The sequence below is a fragment of the Gorilla gorilla genome, chromosome 6, assembly GCF_029281585.2.
Source record: "Gorilla gorilla gorilla isolate KB3781 chromosome 6, NHGRI_mGorGor1-v2.1_pri, whole genome shotgun sequence".
NCBI lineage: Eukaryota > Metazoa > Chordata > Mammalia > Primates > Hominidae > Gorilla > Gorilla gorilla.
The window spans coordinates 116,622,651-116,647,269 of record NC_073230.2 but is presented as its reverse complement, the minus strand read 5'-3'; the positions used below and the strand labels follow the sequence as shown (position 1 = coordinate 116,647,269).

The following is a 24,619-nucleotide window of genomic DNA, read 5'->3' as shown; positions in this document are numbered from 1 at the left end:
CAGAGATGAATGAAGGACCTTGATCTTTTACTCTTGTAATTCACCAAACTACCAAATGTTTCTAAAACTTCCCTTGAAGATAATGCATTTTACTTATGGGTACGAGGATGTAATTATTATCCAAAATTGATTAAACTAAATGATAGAGAATTTAGGCCAGATGTCCCTGATTCCTTAAGCAGATTGTTCACAGTGCAATAGATGTTACTGAGAAATGATTCTATTTATATTATATTATAACATTATGTATAAGTTTAAATCAGGACTCTGATGTTAACCGTACATGTTCTGCCATGTTTTAAGAAAATGAAGAAAAAAGAGCATATACGGGCTGCTTTTAAACAAATGGCTTGACGTTTATCTACACACATACTGTTTGTCTTATGGTTGTTTCTTCAAGATCACACACAAATAGGACTATTGAAGGAGCATCAGTGAAATGAAGCTTGTAATAAAAGGTTTCATTTAAATAAAAAAGACTGACTTACTGACTTAATGTATTAGTACTAAGAGGAACACAACACTCACCCCCTTGGGATGGATTTAACAATGCCAGCATTGTAATTTTTTTCCAGGTTGGCTCCATATGAAATGGCAGTAGCAATTATCGTCTGAAATAAAACAAAAGATGTTAAAAACTCCATTGGTTTTAATAATTCCTTGCTTGTCAACCAAATAATGCTGAACTTTCTAACTACATATTCTACTTACCACAATTACTTCTATAGGAATAGGGACTGGGATTTTGTGTCTAAACCGATCATTTAATTCCTTAACTGCCATACAGACGACAATGGTGAGCAATCCAGCAGTGAAATCAGCAAGATTGGTATCACCAATATTTTGAAAAATCTCAACCAGCGTCTATAAAAAGAAAATAATTTTATATACTTCCTGCTGCTACACTCACACAAGCACACACACATGCACACACACACAATCAATTCTCATATGAATCTTCCCACATGAAAAACCATGATATCAGCATCAAACAACACTCAAAAGTTTCAGTAAAATGATAAAAATGTGTTGGTTGATACAGAGACCATTACATACATACAATTGCTGCAATATATATATACACCAAGTTTTTTATGATTGTTTACTTGGAAAGGAAAAACTGGGTGATTTCTACATTCTTATTTTTACTTCTCTGCATTTTTTATGATAATAATAAAGATGTCTTAAAAGAAAAAATGTCATTATAAACATACTGCCTTTTACTTACAGAAATGCTTTACAAGTTTATATCTTAAAATGGGTTTCTAGGTGCTATCAAGTAGCCTGATTTTTACTACAGTGATACAGCATTGAGACTGAAGGCTGATAAACCTGAAACTCCCAGTTGATCAGTTGGTTGTTTTTTGTGTGTGTGTATATATGTGTGTGTATGTGTGTGTGTGTGTGTGTTCTTTCTTTCTAGCTTTCTTTTTTTTGGGGCACAATTAGCCAGTATTTTAGGTAAAGTTCTTTCCTAAACCTGAATGATATAGATAATAACAAAAAATAACAAAAAATCCTAAAATACTTCATATGTGGATACAGGTAGACTGACTTCATTCTTTCTGGCAAAGAAAAGCTATTGAATTGACATATAGGCCAAGCATACTTTTTTTTTAAATTAAAACAATTTCATGTTTTATTTAAAAAATTTGATTTTATAATGATATAATTATATCAAATCTTTTTTTTTAATTCCTAAAGCTGAATTGAATCTGTAGTTTTTTTCTGTTTTTTGTTTTTAAATTATACTTTAAGTTTTAGGGTACATGTGCACAACGTGCAGGTTTGTTACATATGTATACGTGTGCCATGTTGGTGTGCTGCACCCATTAACTCGTCATTTAACATTAGGTATATCTCCTGACAAGCATACATTTTTGGAAATAAATTTGGCACTTAATTTTATTTCTCAAACTTGAACTAAGATAACATAAAAAAAAACTTTTTTTTTTTTTTTTTTTTTTTTTTTTTTTTAGCTCTCTTGCCCAGGCTGGAGTACAGTGGTGTTGAAGTCCTGAGCTCAAGCAATCCTTCCACATCACCCTCCAGAGTAGCTGGGGCTACAGGCAGGCATCTGTATTTATTTTATTTATTGTAGAGAGTACAATAAATAGGCTATTTTATTTTTTGTAGAGATTGGGGCAGGAGGAGGTGGGGGCAGGGGACGGTGTCTCACTTTGTTGCCCAGACTGGTCTTGAACTCCTGGCCTCAAGAAATCCTCCTGCCCAACCTCTCAAAGTGTTGGGGTTACAGGCATGAGCTACCACAACTGGCCAAAAAAAATCTTTAAGTAGACAGATGAATCAATTCAAGAAAAACTAGTTTTGTTTTGTAAATAGGAGACTTCTGGGAATCAAGGGTGTTTTCAAGGAAATTAGCAAGGAAGAATCCCAAGGAAGAACACTAATATCTTTGTTATATTAACTTCAGTCCTGTAGAAGGCAGGATTTAAGAAGGTATCTTTGAGACATTTCTTTGAGACAATCTCACAGTGAAGGTAACTTTTCTTTAAATGAGCTTTTTTATAGACATATTTTATAGGAAGATAAAAGAATGGAGCATCTTATAGTTTATAACATTTATAACATGATTTTACTTATTTTCACAGATAAACTACTTTTAAAATAATTATAATGATAATCTGGTGACAATTATGTATGAGCTTAATGAACTTTAAGTACTTAATGAACCTTAAGTAATCTAGGAGTCACTTTGCCAGCAACCTCAACTCTCTGGAACACATTCAAGAAGAGTAAGGGAATGGGGGAGAAGTTATTATGGAAGCAAAATACCTCCCACCAAACACTTGGACTAGAGTTCAGGCATTGAACTTGTAGGAAGACTCTTGAACTTTCACTCAGAGGGTACTTTTGCTCTTTCTTGAAATCCAGTACTAACAAATTCACTTTGTCTGGTTTTCAGAGTCACTGAAAATTGCTAAAGGCAGGTACACTGACAGAAACAAGATGATGCCAGGGACAGCAGAGTGAAAAAGAAAATGGGATAACTACCACCAGCAGACACGATAACAAGAACTTAGGGCATTTAACACAGGAGCAAACAGCCCTACATATCCCAGAGGCTTGAAGGTTATCATTGCTGTTTGGTCCTTTACATAATCAGTTTTCTGATGAATGACCCTGATTAATTCGGGAGCTAGGTATAACATTTTGATGAATTGTCTATTCATTAAAGGTGTACTTTTCAACTCAAGATGCAAAAATTAAAACTTGAAAAACAAAACATTTGGAATCATTATCCCAATCACACAAACATTTTTACTTTACAAAAATAATCATTACAGGATTCCAGTTTAATCTATGAGAATCAATTAGACCTTTGAATAAAAAGTATGTCTGGTGGATTAGAAATGTAACATGAGGTTCAAAAACCAAAATCAGTTTATATTACACGATTGCATCATGCAAGGCATCTGAGTATGTAAATAAGTTGCCTACATATTGAGTAGTCATTCAGAATCTTTTAAGAAGAGCTCTATGATAGAAAGTTTGATCTGTGCAGAAATAAAACTCACCATGTAAACTGCAATAGTCAGTTTACATTATTATTGTATAATAATATTATATAATAATAGAAGATTATACTTATATATTATGTAATAATATAATAAAAGATTATACTTATATAATAATATAAGATATAATAAGATTATATAATAATATAAGATAAGATTATATAATAATATAAGATTACATTATATAATAAGATAAGATTATATAAGATTATATTATATAATACGATAAGATTATATTATATAATAAGATAAGATGATATTATATAATACGATAAGATTATATTATATAATAAGATAAGATGATATTATATAATACGATAAGATTATATTATATAATAAGATAAGATGATATTATATAATACGATAAGATTATATTATATAATAAGATAAGATGATATTATATAATACGATAAGATTATATTATATAATAAGATAAGATGATATTATATAATACGATAAGATTATATTACATAATAAGATAAGATGATATTATATAATACGATAAGATTATATTACATAATAAGATAAGATGATATTATATAATACGATAAGATTATATTACATAATACGATAAGATGATATTATATAATACGATAAGATTATATTACATAATAAGATAAGATGATATTATATAATACGATAAGATTATATTACATAATAAGATAAGATGATATTATATAATACGATAAGATTATATTACATAATACGATAAGATTATATTATATAATACGATAAGATTATATTACATAATACGATAAGATTATATTATATAATACGATAAGATTATATTACATAATACGATAAGATTATATTACATAATACGATAAGATTATATTACATAATACGATAAGATTATATTACATAATACGATAAGATTATATTACATAATACGATAAGATTATATTACATAATACGATAAGATTATATTACATAATACGATAAGATTATATTACATAATACGATAAGATTATATTACATAATACGATAAGATTATATTACATAATACGATAAGATTATATTACATAATACGATAAGATTATATTACATAATACGATAAGATTATATTACATAATACGATAAGATTATATTACATAATACGATAAGATTATATTACATAATACGATAAGATTATATTACATAATACGATAAGATTATATTACATAATACGATAAGATTATATTACATAATACGATAAGATTATATTACATAATACGATAAGATTATATTACATAATACGATAAGATTATATTACATAATACGATAAGATTATATTACATAATACGATAAGATTATATTACATAATACGATAAGATTATATTATATAATACGATAAGATTATATTATATAATACGATAAGATTATATTATATAATACGATAAGATTATATTATATAATACGATAAGATTATATTATATAATACGATAAGATTATATTATATAATACGATAAGATTATATAATACGATAAGATTATATAATACGATAAGATTATATAATACGATAAGATTATATAATACGATAAGATTATATAATACGATAAGATTATATAATACGATAAGATTATATAATACGATAAGATTATATAATACGATAAGATTATATAATACGATAAGATTATATAATACGATAAGATTATATAATACGATAAGATTATATAATACTATAAGATTATATAATACTATAAGATTATATTATATAATAATATAAGATTATATTATATAATACTATAAGATTATATTATATAATACTATAAGATTATATTATATAATAATATAAGACTATATTATATAATAATATAAGACTATATTATATAATAATATAAGACTATATTATATAATAATATAAGACTATATTATATAATAATATAAGACTATATTATATAAGAGTATATAATAATATAAGATTATATAAGATAAGATTATATAATATAATAAGATAAGATTATAAAATATAATAATATAAGATTATATAATAATATAAGATAAGATTATATTATATAATAATATAAGATTATACTTAACGACATAGAAATTAGACTACAAAAACACTGAACAGTACTTCTAATTTAGTTTACTGTTAAAATACCATAAAATATGTTAATAGTATGGATACACATATGATTCTGTATTTTAGCTTAGTATTCCAAATAATTCAAATTATGATAATGAACTTTTTGGTAATAGATAATATTTTACTATATTTCCTGCTGTGTTTGGAAAATTTTAGGACAATTTCATTTAGATAATTTCTTTGTTCTTGCCCAGGATTACCTGTGTTTATGAAACCATAAGAAAAAATTATGCCCAATAATGTGTATGAGAAAATTGATCAGTTTACTATTGGAACTGAATTTTTTTTGTTTATTTTATCGCTACGAATATCACAAATGCTTCATGACCACCTTTTGCTGTCAGGCATTTCCTTCCATATCTTTTGTGTATACATGTATAGATCAATCCTTAAAGTGTTACTTTAATACAATGTATAAATTTTACATACTGAAATAGGTACAAAGTAACAAATCTAATCAAGCTTAGTGGTGGCTTTCAAAGCTCTCACCCTTGTCTACTGAGACAAACCATTCAAATTGAATGGTGGGAAATCAACCCCTAAGTGGACTGGGATTTACTTAGATAACTGAGTAGCTACATGGTAGCATCAAGGGTATTGACTAATTCTAAATTGCTGCCAATACCCTGTCATTCTCCCTTCTGCCTCCTACATCCAGTATCTCTGACATTTGTAAATTAACTGATTTTTTTTCTTCTAATATTTTCTCCCCTATTTCTTTACATTTGTTATTTCGAGTTGTCAGCACCTCTTTGGGGGAGAGGGCAGGACAAACCAAAGTGCAATCTTAGAACAAAGATAAGTTAACACTCCAGGTAAAGTATTTTACAACAATCTTACAGTCTTTCCTGGGAGAATCCTCTACTATTCTGCATTTATTGAAGGATTCTTTCATGTATAATTACAATGGTAATGTCATAAGCAAAATTCTTTATTCAGGGACTAAGCGGCTCATTTAACCCTATGCCATCGTTTTCAGACCTGCTGATTTTTTTTTTTTTTCAGAAGAGCAAACTTATATTCACCACCATATAGGGATGACTGAAATACCTTCTCCAACTTGGGTGGCCTGTGAGGAGTTTCTTGCAAAATTCTATGCTGTATGCTAAACTGAGATTTCAAGAAAAATATTCAACAGGAAATAAGTTACATAATGACTGCACTTGGTTTAAAAACTATTTTTGACCTTGGTCTAGTGTTTCCTGCTCACTTTTGTCCCTGTCAAAGTGAAATCATTTGCAGAAAGTTTCTTCTTAAACATAATCCTATGAGACCAGAAGAACTATTTCTCCTGCTCTGCAGGGGTCCTGAAATGGCCATGGACCCAGGTCAACAATTAGTTTGGACCTCCTGTGATCTGTGTAGATGAAGGCCTAGCAATGTTTGCCCAGTGAGGTGAGAATACTCAGTAAGAGATGTCTTGGTAGGTTAATGAGTCACTGGGTTTTTATAGGGAGTGAACAGTGCCTGGCACGTGGTAAGTATTCAATATATGTTTATTGAATAGATAAACTGAATGAATGACAATGAAGGAATAAATGAGTGAACATTTGATGGAGAAAATGTAAAAGTAAGTAAAAGCAAGATGTGCCAGGGGCTGCAAAAGTTACAGAGCCTGTCAAAATAAGGCAGTCAGAGGTCTCAAAAAGAACTAAGGATTGGCCAGGTGCAGTGGCCCACACCTATAATCCCAACACATTAGGAGGCATGCAGTAAGATGACTGCTTGAGGCCAGGGGTTCAAGACCAGCCTGGGCAACATTGCAAAACCCCTGTCTCTACCAAAATAAAATCTTAAAATTTTTAATTTTAATTTTAAAATATGGGCTGGACATGGTGGCTCACTCCTTTAATCCCAGAACTTTGGGAGGCCAAGGTGAGAGGATCACTTGAACTCAGGAGTTCAAGACTAACCTGGGCAACATAGCAAGACATTGCCTCTACTAAAATTCAACAAAGAAAAAGAAAATTAGCCAGGTGTGGTGGTGCACACCTGTAGTTCCAGCTACTCATGAGGCTGAGGGGGAAGAATCGCTTGACACAGGGAGATGGAGGTTGCAGTGAGCTATGACTGTGCCACTGTACTCCAGCCCAGGCAATGGGGCAAGACCCTGTCTCAAAAAAAAAAAAATTCTTTTTTAATAGAAAACTGAGGATTTGACAGGAAAAAACATATCAAGAATGACCCATATAAAGCTGAATCAAAAACTTTTGCTAACGTTTCCTAATAGGCTGGGTCCTGAGGAAATGAACGGCGAGCTTCATGAGGTCTATTCATCTGTGATAATAATAATAATAAACTCAATTCTTACTATGTGCCAGATATTGTGCTAAGTGCCTTATACGTATTTTCTTTTTCAATCCTCACTGCTCTAAGAGGTAGCTACTATTACTGCTCCCATTTTACAACTGAGGACACTGAGGCTTAGGGAAGTTGAGTATAAACATCACGGGTAGTGGGTGCAGAACAAAGACGCCAACTCAAGTCTGTTGAAGTTCAAAGTCCATGATCTTTTTTGTTTGTTTTTGGTTTTTTGTTTGTTGTTGCTGTTATTGTTGTTTGAGACAGGGTCTCACTCCCATCACCCAGGCTGGAAGGCAGTGGCATGATCTCGGCTCACTGCAGCCTCAACTTCCTGAGCTCAGGTGATCCTCTCACCTCAGCCTCCCAAGTAGCTGAGACTACAGGTGTGTGCCACCATGCATGTCTAATTATTTTTGTATTATTAGTAGGGACAAGGTTTTGTCATGTTGCCCAAGCTGATCTTGAACTCATGGGCTCAAGTGATCCACCTGTGTCAGCCTCCCAAACTGCTGGGATTACAGGCATGAGCCACCACACCTGGCCTCATGATCTTAATCACTGTGTTATTCTGCCTCCTCTGTCTATTCTCACTGCTTAGCGCAGTACCCGGCCTGTAGTAAGCACTTGGTAATATTTGTTGAATGGATGGAGTGTAATAGTATGGGATTATGGCACCGTTATAAAATTGAGCAATTATTGACATACTCACCAATTCTTAGATATGTGTACATGGCCTTACATTGTTTTAGAAGCTAATAGGTGGGTCTTTAAAGACTCAAACTCCATTCTTAATGTTGACACATTATTTTTGTATGGTATCATTCCCCCCAAGCTAGGATGACATCATGTTACTATTATCACCATTTTTCAAGCATCAATAACATGCTTTATATAGAACACATTTTTAGATCCAAAACCTTTTTCAAATCTAATTAGTGTGATCTACATCCTGCTTTTGCATTTCTTTTGCATGGTGAATCATCTCTGAATCTAATGTTCCTTTTCATCTATAATTGTTGAGACATTTACATTATGCATTTTACGGACTCTCATGGTTAGAAAAAGCTTTTAAAGATACATCTCCAATCATTTCATTTCACCAATAAAAAGAAAAGATGCCTTGAAATAATCGTTTCAAAATAACTCCTTTATTTAGAGTACTTGCTATGTACCAGCCCCTGGGCCAAGTGCTTATCTATTCTTATTTAACAATCCAATGAGGCATATACTATTACTAACCCAATTTTGCAGAGGAGGAAACTGAGGCATGGTGATTGGCTCACATGGCTAGTAGACAGTAGAGCCAGAATTTGAATCAAGGTCCATCCAGTTCTAAAACTGAGCTTTCAATTAGCACCCTACATTATGTATCCAGGGTCACTTACCTGTTAGAGACAAAGCTGAGGCTAGAAATCAAGTCTGTTACATTCCAGAGCAGCCTTTACTTCATTAGACCACTTTGTTTTCATTAACATTTTTAAGTACAATAGTATTTCTGACAGAAGCAACCAAATGTTTTCAATGGCTCCCAAAGTATGCATAGAGAAATGTGGGTGCTCCAAGGCTGGGCGCGGTGGCTCACACCTGTAATCCCAGCACTTTGGGAGGCCGAGGTGGATGGATCACAAGGTCAGGAGTTCAAGACCAGCCTGGCCCAAATGGTGAAACCCTGTCTCTACTAAATATACAAAAATTAGCTGGGTGTGGTGGCGGGCGCCTGTAATCCCAGCTACTCAGGAGGCTGAGGCAGGAGAATCGCTTGAACCCGGAAGGTGGAGGTTGTGGTGAGCCAATATCATGCCACTGCACTCCAGCCTGGGTGACAGAGTAAGACTCCGTCTCAAAAAAAAAAAAAAAAGAAAAGAAAAGAAATGTGAGTGCTCCAGACTCAAGTTTTGTTTTGTTTTGGTTTTGTTTTTGCTTGAAACCGGTTCTTGCTCTGTCACCCAGGGTGGAGTGCAGTGGGGCGATCACAGCTCACTGCAGCCTCAACCTCCAGGGCTCAGGAGATCTTCCCATCTCAGCCTCCCAAGTAGCTGAGACTACAAGTGTGCACCACCACACCTGGCAAATTTTCGGATTTTTGGATTTTTTCTTTCTTTTTCTTTTCTTTCTTTCTTTCGTTTTTTTTTTTTTTAAGAGATGAGGTCTCACCATATTGCCAAGGCTGGTCTCAAACTCCTGGGCTCAAGCAATCTGCCCACTTCGGCCTTCCGAAGTGCTGGGATTACAGGTGTGAGCCACCACACCTGGCCCAGACTCAGAGAATGAACACAATTGTTTCTGGAATGAACAGTGACCCATCCCTGGAGCAAGAAGCAACACTTACATAGATAATAGAGAGAACTCCATTGTAGTTTTTGGTTGAAACATTGAGGACAATCTTTAGCTGTGAGACCAGCACTTGGAAGGCAGCAGCTGTTGTGAAGCCACCAACCAAAGGATCTGCCAAGTACCTCACTATGAATCCAATCTGCAAGCCACCAAATATCAACTACGATAAGGAAAAGGAAAGAAAAATTAAACGTTTGCCTGAGATAGAAACCTATTCTCTGGAAATATTAAATCAAGCTTAATACCAATGAAAACACTAGTAGCCTGCCTATAGCACAAAAATACTGGTAGAAAAAAATATGAATTTCTTAATACCCTATCACTCCCCTCCCTCCACCACTCTAAAATTTGAAAACTAAGTGTAATAAAAACCTTGAAGTATTTCTATACATGTACTCAGAAAAGCAAAAATCCATAGCTTATTTCTGTGGCTTTCGGTCCTGTGTCTCCGCTCACCAGAACACTTTTTCTCCTTTATGGATTCCCGTATATTTCCCTTCTCTCATCCTCAATTGAATCACACATGTTCTTCTGCACTTTTTTTCTGTCTCTGACTTTGATGATAAGTGAGCCTTAATAAGTGGGGTCTTGCTTACTATTTTAGCATCTGACCTAAAACAACGTAATTTAGAAAATAATTTTGGGTTCCAGGAAATTACTTTGTTTTGTTTTTAGAAGAATCTTTAAGTCTATATGCTTTAAAGTTAATTTCAAATAAAAATTACACCCATCTATATTTTACTTGTAAGTTCATTACCTGTATAATTCCAACCAGCAGAGTCAGGGCACTGGCAATCAGGACTCTAGCTGTATCTCTAGCTGCAGTGTCTATCATAGTAGTATTTAATACAGTTCCATTGCTGCTGGATACGAGAAAGTGTTCGTCGGGGGCCATGCTCAGAACAACAGATCCCACCATTAAACTCACCACTGGAAAAGGTCCTGGGGAAAAAATGTCTCTAACAATTAATCAGTTATTAATCACAAATGTTCAATGTGTCTGCATAGGATTTAAAAAATGTATAAAAGATTTAGCTGTGACTAGGAAAATATTGTTTGTTCACGAAAGAAGCTGAGCCGGACCCAGTGGCTCACATCTGTAACCGCAGCACTTTGGGAGACTGAGATGGGAAGATCGCTTGAGCCCAGGAGTTCCAGACCAGCCTAAGCAACATAGTAAAACCCCATCTCTACCAAAATAAGACAAAAATTAGCGGGGTGGGGTGGTGCGTGCCTATGGTCCCAGCTACTTGGGAGGCTGAGGTGGGGGGATTGCTTGAGCTGGGGAGGTGGAGGCTGCAGTGAGCTGAGATCACGCCACCGCACTCCAGCCTAGGTGACAGAGCCAGATTCTGTCTCAACAACAACAAAAAGAAGCTAAAAACGCAGGTATCTCGAGGCATTCATGACCTAGAAATAGGCGAGAGAGACACGTAGGTAGATTACTAGAATACAACATTCAGGATGCTTCGTGAGTATATCAAAATGTTGTCTAACCTGTCTATGTGTGATCCTCATGTGTATGGGTGGTGGGGACAGGGATGAGAGTTGTCAGGAAAGGTTTTCTGGCAAAGGTAGCACATACATTGAGTGTTTACTTGTTCTGCTCAACTTTTATTTCATATAATCTCATTAATTTCCTAGAGCGTCCAATGTCCTGATCTCTGTGGATCTGAGTACCTTGATCAATATCACAGGGTCGAAGTTAGGATTAAAAAAACAGCAAAGGGAGTATGAAGTTTCTTTCTCTTTTTGTAAGACAAAACATTTTTTCATATCAAATGTCAATCTGTAAGATTTTATATTTTAAAAAATATATTTTTTTCAGCAACTGCTCCGTTCACTACTGTTATTTTTATCCATGATGATGATAATGATTCTACCCTTTCATCATGGAAGGCTTTATGGTTTTGAGGTCTCAAAACCCAACCCCAGTCACCTGGAATATCTCAATGTATAGAATACCAAAGAGAAAAATCAGCTTCCATGTTCCTCATCTAGTCAAGCACTCAACGCTAATTGATTCTCCAAGGTGTGGAAGTTCTTTCAATCAATAACCTCTTTCTGATCTCCTTCTAAGGAAATACAACTAAGGACAAAAACATGGGTTGGGGATAAAGTAGATGGTTGCATTTATTTCAAGAGGATCATCGAGGTAGACATGTCTAGCCAGCAGATGGATGTAGGAGCAAAATTTTCTCTAGCATAAATGTCAAAGTCACAAAATAGCATTAAAACACTCATTTACTAGGACATTCTAACAAACGAGAATTCAAATTTTAGGAATAGCAGGAAAACTTATTATAAGCCATACCAAGAAAGAAAGCCAAGCTTAGCTTCTAAATTGTTTTGGTAAGATTTTGCCAGTCTTCAAGTATTAGTGATTTAAAATAAGTATGCTCTTTAATTAAATCATGAACATGTATTTGATGAACATACTTAGTAATTTCTAAGTTAATCCAGTAAAATGGTAGGTTCAAAGACCTTGTGTCATTTTTTCCCTGTCATTATGACTCCAAAAATGGAGTCAAATTGATTACGTTTTTAAAAACCAAAACATGCTAAAATGTTAAGGTAGGCTGTCATTTTCAGTTTTTCGATTTTTCCTCTTCATTAAAAAAGTTACCTAACATCAGTGAATAGAAAAAGCAGGCAAAACACTGAAATCCCATTTCCCTGAGAACATTAACACAGATATATTAGGTTGGCGCAAAAGTAATTGCGGTTTTCACAATTATACTTTTAATTGTGAAAACCGCAATTACTTTTGCACCAACATAATAGAGGTATAATGCACTTAATATAGCCAAAACACTTTAAACATGAGCAAATATAATTGTAAAATATGCTTATAATTACCAACTGAGATATGTCTTGATGTTCCAAAGATAAAGTATGTCAGGATAGGGAAAAAAGCAGAGTAGAGACCATATCCGACAGGAACTGCAGCTAGTAGGGCATATGCCATCCCTGAAAGCACATCCAAAGTGATTACATTCACAAACCAAAGTTACAGTATGCAGAAAGTCCTCAACTTACAATGGTTCCACTTATGACTTTGACTTTATGATGGTGCAAAAGCAATATGCATTCAGTAGAAACCATACTTTAAGTAACCATACAACCATTCTGTTTTTCACTTTCAGTACATTATTCAGTAAACTACATGAGATATTCAATACTTTATTATAAAATAGGCTTGTGTTAGATTATTTTGCCCAACTGTAGGTTATTATAAGTGTTCTGAGCACATTTCAGGTAGGATAGCCTAAGCGATGATGTTCCATAGGTTAGGTGTATTAAGTGCATTTTTGACTTAAAATATGTTCAACTTGCAATGGGTTATTAGGATGTAACTCATGATAAGTAGAGGAGCATCTATCTTTCTACTGCAGAAAGAAGGGCCTTTACACAGATACTCTCAATTTACAGTTTCAACAGATCAGCCTGTCCTGAGTTGGTCTCCTTATCTTGCATACAGACTGGCTATGCTAGGATGCAGAACAGGATCCAAATCACCTGGAACAATGATTGCATCTACAAACATCATCTGCTCAAATGAATGGACTCAATTGATCAGTAATTCAGTCTTCCACTAATCAGATCAGTGGGAAAAAACAATCAAGTCAAATGTTGATTAAAAACTTGGTCAGGCCTGGTGTCCTACACCTATAATCCCAGTGCTTTGGGAAGCCATAGGCAGGAGTATCAGTTGAGCCCAGGAGTTTGAGACCAGCCTGGAAAACATAGCAAGACTCCATCTCTACAATAAAATGAATGAGCCCAGCATATTTGTTCACGCCTGTAGTCCTAGTTATTAAGGAGGCTGAGGCAGGAGGATTGTTTGAGCCCAGGAGTTTGAGGTTACAGCAAGCTATGATCGTGCCACTGCACTCCAGCCTGGGCAACAGAGCAAGACCTTATGTCTAAAAAAGAAAAAAAAAAGTTTTGGTCAATTCACTCCAAAGGCTCAGACCAGTTATGCACAGAGGCAGTTGTGTCTGAGCTCAGTGTTTCTCTGCGTTCTGAGGGACACAGTCATTGTTACACTGCCCTTTCTCCTTTTTTGGTGGGGAAGAAAAGTTAGACCCAAAGTAAAAATATGATAATTATACTCAGCAGCAGACAAGACAACTCTACCCTGATGAAGTTGACCAACTCCTCCACTAGGCAATGGCAGCAGCCCCCAGACCCATTAATGCCTGGCTATAGAGAAATCAACATTCTAGTTTACATGAGGGTTAGAAGAGGATAATGACATTCTTTTCCTTGGTTAAATACTTAGGTAGTCAGCATATCTTACTCCGTTTTACCTCCTCACCCTTCACTCACTCACAATGAGAGAAAATCAAGCCTTTTCACTCTTGAGTCATTAATAAGGAATTACATTTATAGTAGTTTATTAAAAATGGCAACAGCCTGAATATGCTGGCCCCCACACACTCAATATTACTTATCAGATGAATGTCCCCAAGCAGGGAAGTGGTTAACTAAGTTATGCTTCATACTTCGTAATTCTATGAAATGAAATTGATGTGATGCTCAGAAGTACATTCAGTAACGTGGAGAGATGTGAAGTAAGAGGGAAAAAAGCGAGTAAAATCAAGATTCAAAACTGATAGGTATGTATGCTTCCTCTTTTGTAAAAAATACACTCCCACTCCAGCTTGTGGGAGTGTAGGCATTAAAAAAAGCCGGAGGGACCAGGCACGGTGAGTCACACCTGTAATCCCAGCACTTTGGGAGGCCAAAGTGGGTGGATCAGGAGGTCAGGAGCTCAAGACCACCCTGGCCAAGATGGTGAAACCCCGTCTCTACTAAAAATACAAAAATTAGCCAGGCATGGGGGTGGGCACCTGTAATCCCAGCTACTCAGGAGGCTGAGGCAGAGAACTGCTTGAACCCAGGAGGCAGAGGTTTCAGTGAGCCGAGATTGCGCCACTGCATTCCAGCCTGGGCAACAGAGCAAGACTCCATCTCAAAAAAAAAAAAAATCTGGAGGTATTTTGAATAAAATATGAAGTAATTTACATATACAAGAAACACAATACACAATGAATAATATAATAAACTTTCATGTATCCATCATCTAGCTTAAGAAATAAATTACTGCCAATGCAGCGGAAACTCTCAGTATACTCTTCCTCAATCACATCCTCTTTCCTCCCTCTACCCTCAGAAGGCAACAATTATCCTGAATTTGGTGCTTATTATTTCCAGACTTTTCATTATACTTTTATATACATAAGTATTTATGTGCCTAGCAAGATATTTACTGAAATATCAATGGGTTATCTGTATGGTAGGATCAGAGGAGACTTCTAGTTTGTGGTGGAGGTATTTTTTCATGTTCCTTATATGTATTTTCTAGTTTTCTACAATAAGCATTCATTCATTCAACAACAGTTGATTATGCACCTACCATGTGTCAGGCACTGTTAAAACAAAGTCTCTGCCCTTGTGGAGTTTCTATTCTAGAAAAATATATCTATTAGTGCAATTGTTTTAATATATAAGTTACAAACAGGAATTGCAATAGTCAGTAGTCCCAACAGCATGGAATAAAATAGGAAGGTGACTCCACAGAAGGAAGATAAGAAAAGAAGGAGCAGGGGATGAAAGCACAACTTGTCTATTTCATATGGACATTTTTCAAGTCCTTCTCAAACTTCCATTTCCCCAAACTGGGCTCTGCAGTTCTTAATATGCCTGGAAAAGGGGAACTTTTCAGTTTTCATATAGAGTGTCCCATTTAGGGACCACTACTACTCAAATATACTGGAATCATCTTTATTATAAAGAAATGTGGTGCAACAGTTTTAAAATTACACAATTTGTAAAGAAATCTGGGGCTAGGTGTGATGGCTCATGACTGTAATCCTAGCATTTTGGGAGGCTGAGGTGGGAAGATCACTGAGGCCAGGAGTTCAAGACCAGCCTGGCCAACATGGTGAAATCTCGTCTCTACTAAAAATACACAAATTAGCTGGGGGTGTTGGTACATGCCTGTAATTTCAGCTACTCAGGAGGCTGAGGCACAAGGATAGTTTGAACCCAGGAGGCAGTGGTTGCAGTGAGCCAAGGTCATACCACTACACTCCAGCCTGTGTGAGACAGAGTCTCAAAAAAGACACGTGAGGACGCAGCAAGGAGACAGGCTGTCACCAGAAACTGAATCTACAGGCACCTTCATGTTGCAGAAATAAATTTCTGTTGTTTAAACAAACAAATAAATAAAAGTCAAAAGGAGAAAGCAGACAGCAGACTCCTTAAAGTTGTGAATAAAAATAGCACTACAAGGGTTGCGTCGATCTTTTGCTGTCTGATGGGAAATTGTTTTAATAACAAAAATCACAAAGATTCCATCATCCTTAGCAACTTCCTGGCTTCCCAGTAACCTGAGCTAGTTTTCTCAGAGTTGTTCTACTACTCAGCTGCTCAGCCAGTGGTTACGGCATGGACATTGTCATCACTGGAAACCACACCACCACCTCCAAAATCTGAATTTTGAGCCTCTCTCCAGCTACAGCCTCCAAGCCTTCCAGCTCATCTACTGCAGAATCCTTATTGCAACATTTATTTGTGCTTATGAGGCTTCTGATCAATTTACCGATCCACTTTCTCCCTATCCTCCACACCTTCCTGTCTTCACTTCCACCCTTGCCCACACAGATTCCATGGAATTTTGCAAATATTCTTAACTCCCTTTTTTCACTCTCTCCTTCCTTCCTTTTCTTGTCTGGCAAAACCCCAGTTTGGCTGACCTCAAACATCCACCTTATCCATGAGAGCCTTCTAGCGGCTAGATAAACTGGACTGAAGGCATCTACATCTGGGCTAACCAATTTCATGTAAAATGTGTGACCACAAGTGCTAGATGGGCACTCAACACTGCCTGGGGACCCAGTTACATTTCCTCAGGGGGTGTGCCTTTCTTCTCCTTGAGACAACTATTCAAACCTCCCCTACTTACCTCAATCTGCCCAAACCCTTCTCCACCAGACTCAAAGTTAAGAGATATATTCTGCATTTAATCGAAAACACAGAATCCATGAGATGCTCCCAAGTTGCTTTTCATCAAAATTTCAAACCTGTCTGCATCTGCACCATTTGGGCTATCTTCCTTTGAAAATGGAAGAAATATCCCTCCTGCCTTTAAGGAGTAATTCTCCTAGTTCCGTTCTCAAACCCCTCCACGTTTGCCCCTTTTTACTACTTTGCTTCTAGTTATTTCTCTTGTACTTCTTGCACCACAGATCTCTTTCTTTCTACTAGGTCATTCCTATCAGTTCACAAATACGTTCTAGTATCTCCTATATTGAGAAAAACAAATTCTCCCTTTACTCTGTCTTCATCTCTTATCTCCCTCTGATTCATGGCAAAACTTCTTAAAAGCAGTCTGTAATCCTTCATCATACCCCACTCCTCAGGCAAATTCAACACTCTCGGCCCCTCTATGCTTTTTTTTTTTTTTTTTCCAACCTTCTCTCTTGGCTTCTGATCCACATTCCTTTGGTTTTTCTTTGTCTTCAACTTCCTGCGCCCAGCTTTCTCAGGTTCTTGGCTGCCCCTCTCCTTGCCTTCCTAACTTCTAAGTACTCTGGCTCTCTTTTCTTCTACACCTGCCCTTTCTTCCTAGGTAATCACAGGCATTCCCACTCTTGTAAATATCACCTCTTCAGCGACGCTTTCCTGATTTTTATGTCTAGCCTAGACCTCCCCTCTAACCTTCACACTTGCAGTAGCTCCCACTTCTCTATGTGGCATCTCCACTTAGATGTCTCACCCCTGCGTCTCAAACTTAGCATATCCAAAAGGAAACTTGATTTCCTATCCCAAACCTGCTCCTCAGCCTGTCTTTGCCATTTAGATAAATAATGTAATGATCTATCCGGTTGCTCAAGCCAACAACCTTGGAGGCATCAGTGATTTTCATCCACACTCATCATTATGTGTCAGTGATTCTTGCTGCACAATATATTCCATATCTTGCAGCTCTCTTCATAGCCTGCATCATCTGGTTCAAGCTGACACACCTATTCTCCCTTTAATTCACAGCAATATCCCCACAGGGCCAGGAATAGGGTGAGGCAAATGAGGTGCCTAGGGTACAATATTTAAAGAGGCATCCTGAGAGTGAGTGCCTCCCCTACCTCATCCTAATCCCAGTCCCGCCTCAATTTATTTCATGGTTTACTCACCCTCCCCCACTGCACTCACCCACACTACAATTCTTCCTCTTCCTCCCTGGAAAATACTAAGTTTTCTGGCCTCAGGGCCTTTGCATCTTTACCTGGTACACTCTTTTTTTCTGCTTATCACATGGCTGTCTCCTTCTCATTCTCTTGTCTTTGACTAAATTTCACCTTCTCAGTAAGGTCTTCCTTGACCATTATATCTAAAATAGACCTCCCTTCCTAGCTGGGCACAATGGCTCACACCTATAATCCCAGCACTTTGGGAGGCCGAGGCAGGCAGATAACTTGAGCCTAGGAGTTCCAGACCAGCCTGGGCAACATGGTGAAACCTTGTCTCTACAAAAAATACAAAAATTAGCCAAGCATGGTGGCACATGCCTATAGTTCCAGCTACTGGGGAGGCTGAGATGGGAGGATCACCTGGGCCCAGGAAGCCAAGGCTGTGGTGAGCTGTGATCTCACCACTGCACTACAGCCTGCGCAACAGAGCAAGACCCTGTCTCAAAAAAATATAAAAATAAAGACCCACCTTTCAAATTAATCCCTATTGCAGTATATTTAATCCACCACAATAGATATTGCAATCTATAATTATTTTTCTATTTATCTACTTATTTAATTCCCATCCCTACCCCTCAAAATAATTTTACAAAGCTCCATGAAGTCAGCACCTGTGCCTGTTAATGAACCACTGAGTACACATGGCTGGACACGTGGCCTACAGAATTAGTTTATAAATATTTATTAAGTGAATGAATGATAAATGAATGTGTAACTGAGCCAGATTAACCTCCCAGAAATTCATCTTACACAGAAAACTTTATAGAGATAATGTTTCTAGAAAAGCATCTTACCCATAAAGTAAGGAACTACACAATAGACACCGGATTAAAATCCCAGCTGTACCACTTACCAGCCACGTGACCCTGGCCAAGATTTAATAGATTTTTTCACCTACTGAAAATGAAATAATAATAGACCTACCTAGCAGGATTGTTATGAGGATTAAATGAGATAGCTGGCAACATTCTTACTTAGCATAGTGTCTCATGCTTATAAACAAAATGAATTCTTATAAGATACTTGTCTATGAAAACTGGGGAGACATGGAGCATGAACCACCATTTTTTATATATAAAGAAGATTCATTATCAGGAATGCAAATCAATCTTTTTCACTAAATATACCATCTATTATGTGCCTGTCTCTGTGCTAGGCACCTGCTGAACAAACATGAATTAGGCATGGTTCCTGTCCCCCAGGAGTCACAGGGTGTCACCATGTCACAGCCCTTAGAGCACAGTGTAGAATACTTGGCATTGTTTAACTTAGGAACCACACAGCCCATCCTAGTCTCTCTCCCGTCCACCTTTGTGATTAAGAACATGCTTGATCAGGCTGAGGCTCCACCCTGGGTTCATAGGCCATCCTCCTTCTCTGCAGGCATCTACCTGGCCTGATCTGAGCAATCTTGAAAGCTCCATAGCCAAATTTTAGCTCACAATATTGCTCAACATTCATTACTAGCTTCTGAAATAGTCTATTTTCAAGCCATCCCCACCCCGCCCTACTTCCCATCACTTGGCAAACTCAGACTTAGCCATCAGGGAAACTCAGCTTTGACATTCAACTTCCAGGAAGCTATTCAAGATCCCCTAAGACCGCTTTGAGTGAACCTCATTTGCACTCCCTTAGCAAGTAATTTGCACTCCCCTGCCACAGCCCTTATCACATTGAATTGTTTTCTCTTTCTCCATTGGACTATGAGTTCCTTGGAAGCAAAGGATGCATCTTATTCATGTCAGCGTACCTAGTGCCTGGAACATATTAGGTGTTTCACAAATTATAATAAATAACGAAATTTCTGTTTTCATGATTCAGGGTCTTTGGGAAATTGGTCAGGGTGTTGGTGGTGGGGCAGAAATGAGATGGTGGGGATAGGGGACAGAGGAGAATGCCACGCTGCTAGGCACCAACTATACAACAGATTTCTAAGATGCTTATGGGAATATTATGGTATGAACTCAGTTTATAAAAGAACAAATAACCACCTATGTTGGCACATTTTCCCACAAATTAAAACAAGAGGATGAATTTTTTTAAAAAGGGATGAGGGGCAGGCAAAACATTCATGTGGAGTCCAGGCTAGGAAGCTCCCTTCACTTTTCCTTAAGCCAGTTTCAAACTACACCTCAAGATCCATGTGTGGGAGGCTGGGCATGGTGGCTCATGCCTGTAATCACAGTACTTTGGGATACCAAGGAGGGCGGATCACTTGAGGTTAGGAGTTCCAGATCACCCTGGCCAACATGGCGAAACCCCATCTCTACTAAAAATACAGTAATTAGCTGGACATGGTGGCACATGCCTGTAGTCCCAGCTACTCAGAAGGCTGAGGCACAAGAATCACTTGAACCCGAGAGGCAGAGAGGTTGCAATGAGCCAAGATCGTGCCACTGCACACCAGCCTGGGTGACAGAGCAAGACTATCTCTAAAAAGCAAAACAAAACAAAACAAACAAAAAAGATCCACGTGTGGATATAAAATAATTTAATGTGCTGCAATCATCATTTAAAAAACCTAAGCATAATAGAACAAAGTGAAAGATTAGCACATTGTTATAATAAATATTTTACAGGAACTTTAGATATATATGTATATATCAGGATGTAACACATATTTCTTTTTTTTTTTTTAAATCTTGACTTGAAACTCTTTACACATTTCTTATTGAATTGTGGTCAATGAAAATAGAGAAGCTGGCTGGGCGCAGTGGCTCACGCCTGTAATCCCAGCATTTTGGGAGGCCAAGGCAGGCGGATCACGAGGTCAGGAGATCGAGACCATCCTGGCTAACCCGGTGAAACCCCATCTCTACTAAAAATACAAAAAATTAGCTGGGAGTAGTGGCGGGCGCCTGTAGTCCCAGCTACTGGGGAGGCTGAGGCAGGAGAATGGCGTGAACCCGGGAGACGGAGCTTGCAGTGAGCCAAGATGGCGCCACTGCACTCCAGCCTAGGTGACAGAGCGAGCCCCCGTCTCAAATAAAATGAAATTTAAAAAAACGGAGAAGCCACTGCCTAGTATATGCCTCTAAATTGGACCTCTGCACCTAGTGGGGCAGCAGTTTCCCAGGAAGAGAACTCTAAGGAAGGGGAGAAAAGAGGTGACTCTCTCCACTAAGGAGCTCTACAGGAAAGATACAGGCCTTGAAGGGTAAGCAAACATCTGTCACAGACCTATGGTAGCTGGGGAGAAGTGTTAAACTCCTGCTGGAGACCAGAACTCTCAATCCGCCAACATCTTACCTTGCAGCGTGGCCACTAGCCCAGTACTAACTCCCGAAATGACGTCACTAAGCAGCCATTCCTTGACTCGGTATTTGGGGAGCCACTCCAAGATGGGCACGAGAGTCTTTAGCACACCAAAGGCTCTCTTTCTTGAACAACTGTCAAAAAGCAAGAAAACTGGGTTTTCAATCCAATCTCAGTCACAACCAATTTGCAAATCACAAACTTATGAACTGGATTCTGCTGATGTTTATAACTATTTGGAAAAAGAATATGAATTTCCTGGAAAATAATAACCCTGAAGTGCTTACCATGCTTTTGCTAAGAACTGTATCTATCCTTTTAAATGCACTCTTCTAGAGAACACAGGATTAAGTGTCCCACCGCTCGCTCACATTTTTAATCCTCTGAGAAAATATTCCTACACAAAAACCTGTTTTCTGGTCCAGCCAGAGACTGATGGATGTGGAGTCTCTAAATGGAGATTAATTTTCAGACTCCTAATCCAGGCGCCTTATTATTATTATTTTCTTTAAAGAAGATAAACACACTGAGTATATTTTGGCAATACAAGCCTGGAGCTAGTTTTTACAAAAATCTTAGCATGAGGAATGTATACCTTATACCTTGCTACTTGGTAGTTTTTAAATTCAATGACCTATAGATAAAAGAAAAATATCAAAAGTCGGTGGTATAACTCCTGATTTGAATAAATTGTTTTTTAATTAAGGCATTTATGGGACGATTGGACATTTTAATAATGACTCAATTTTTGATATTAAGAAGTTATTTTTAGATATTAAGGTGTGATCATGAAATGTGGTTATATTTTTTAAGAGTCTTTAAAGATACGCAGTAAAATACATAAACACAGTATGCTATATGAGATTTGCTTAAAAATAATACTGGAGGGAGCAAGTAGGTGTAGATACAAGAAACAAGAGTAACTTGGAGTTGATCACAGTTGAGGCCGAGTGATGGGTTAAAATCGGTGGCGGTGGGGAGTTCATTATACTACTACGTCTACTTATGCATATATTTGAAATGTTCTATAATGAAAGGTTTTAGAAACTCTAATTTCTTTATGTTTGTGACATCTAGTTACGGCATGTTTGGGTTTAGAGACTGAGGGTGGCTTTCCCCAGGGGTCCCACAGCCTGCTGATGAAGTACTTGGCACACCCCGCGCTCCCCTGGGTTCTAGCTTGCATTCTGGTCTCTAACTGAATGGTAGCCCGCCTACTTAGCTTGAGTGTTTCAAGGACTCCTCCTGGTCAAGAGCTGGGTTTCCCTATTCATTTTATTTAAACAAGCTCCCAAGAAGGCAACAGGGACCCACTGTACCCCAAGAGGCACTCCAAGTTTCCTTCAGAGAGGAAAAAGAGAGATGGGGCTCCTAGAACCCACTCTCCCCAAAGGCGAGTTTCCCAGGTAAGTTCATTTCGGGCCCGAGACTGATGGAGCCACCCTCCGACCAGAAGGGCGGCGTGGAGGACCGGAGACCGAAAGTCGGGCCTCTGGGAGAAGCAGCTGGCGCCCAGGGGCTCCGCCGCCCGCACCCCACGCTCGCCCGCTGGGGACGCCCTCCGCTCTCCAAGCCGTGGACGCCCCGCTCCGCTTGTCCCTACGCGGGCCCGCGCGGCCGCTACCTGCAGCACTTGGCCAGGCTCTCCCGCAGCGTCTTGCGCTCCTGCAGGCGCCGCTCGTGCTGTTGCTGGAAAGCGAGCTCGCTGTAGACCGGCCGCGACACCACGTAGCTGCAGCTGTACTCGGGGAGCTGCGGCGGCTCCGACCTGCCGCCTGGCGCTGTCATGACCTGCGAGCCAGAGGACAGCGAGGAGGGAGGAGACGCGGTAAGCGAGGACGATCGGAGGTGAAGAGCGAGGAACAGAAACAACGGGATCACCTGTTAGCTGCAGCCAGGCCCCCCTGCACCGCGAGTCTGGTCCGCGTCCTGCAGCCCTCGGCGCTCGCGACAAGCGCCCCACGGCGCGCACGGCCAGCCTGCAGGGGGGCACCTGAGAACCTTCGGGTCTCGTGGCCTGCACCCGCTGCCCGGGGTTCCCCAAACTTGAAGAGAGTAAGCCCCTGCTCTGGGGGCTTCCCGAGTTCCACCCAGTCCCCTATGGCCCGCAGCCAGGGCGCTGTCCGCGTCCTGAAATCTCCCCCAAACCAAGGGGCTGGGGCAGGGGCCAAAGGCGCTTGCAAGGCTGGAAGGGGACACTGAGAATCCCTCCCTCCCCGCACCTGACCCGGGACGCAGCTCCAGGTGCGCACTGGAGGAGAGGTGCAGGCCCCCGGGCCAGGCGTGGAACCGTCAGGGCGCGCTCCGCGGGTCCCCAAGAGGCGGACGCTGCAGGCACATTCCAGCAGCTGTCGCAGCCCTCTCGGGGGCAGAACTTTCAGCTTATTGAGCAAGTCTCTCCCCTCGTCCTGTTTTCCGAGCAGCCTGTTCGCTCTCGGCGTCTCAGAAAGAAAGCTGTACTGCCCCCTGCCCGCCTGATCCGTGCCCACTCAAGAGTCCCATCCGCAACCCTCGAGGCCTCCCCGGGAGTGGAGCCCGGGCCGGGCGGTGTGGGCATCTTCAGGGCGAACTCACCTGTCTCTGCTCGCTCCCCGCCCGGAATGCCCCGCGGACTACCCTTCCGCTGCCTTTATAGCGCTCTCAGAAGGCAGTGGGACGTTTTATTTACGGAGCAACAGACACCTTGGTCGAAGGGAAAGACACACACAGGCTGCGGTCTTTCCCAACCGATCCTATCAGGAAAGAAATCCTACCCCTCCTGCATTCTTTCCCTTTCCCGAACCGGGAAGGCTGAGACTCTTACTGGCTGCCACGCAGGGGCCACCCGGATCCTCACTCATCCCGTTACTAATCTCAAGGGC

General features: G+C 38.8%; 1 protein-coding gene across 1 annotated transcript in view; it reads right to left on the bottom strand.

The window, feature by feature from the left end:
• Positions 1-24,385, bottom strand: part of SLC26A4 (solute carrier family 26 member 4) — a 58,147-nt gene extending 33,762 nt beyond the window's left edge. The window contains exons 1-8 of the mRNA XM_055392628.2: positions 24,333-24,385; positions 23,383-23,549; positions 21,753-21,892; positions 13,105-13,215; positions 11,003-11,187; positions 10,241-10,405; positions 712-864; positions 529-611 (exon numbers count right to left, since the gene is read on the bottom strand). Coding sequence (XP_055248603.1) covers positions 529-611; positions 712-864; positions 10,241-10,405; positions 11,003-11,187; positions 13,105-13,215; positions 21,753-21,892; positions 23,383-23,546 — 1,001 coding nt within the window. The 5' untranslated portion in view covers positions 23,547-23,549; positions 24,333-24,385. The remainder of the gene's footprint in view (positions 1-528; positions 612-711; positions 865-10,240; positions 10,406-11,002; positions 11,188-13,104; positions 13,216-21,752; positions 21,893-23,382; positions 23,550-24,332) is intronic.
• Between the last annotated feature and the right edge of the window lie 234 nt (positions 24,386-24,619).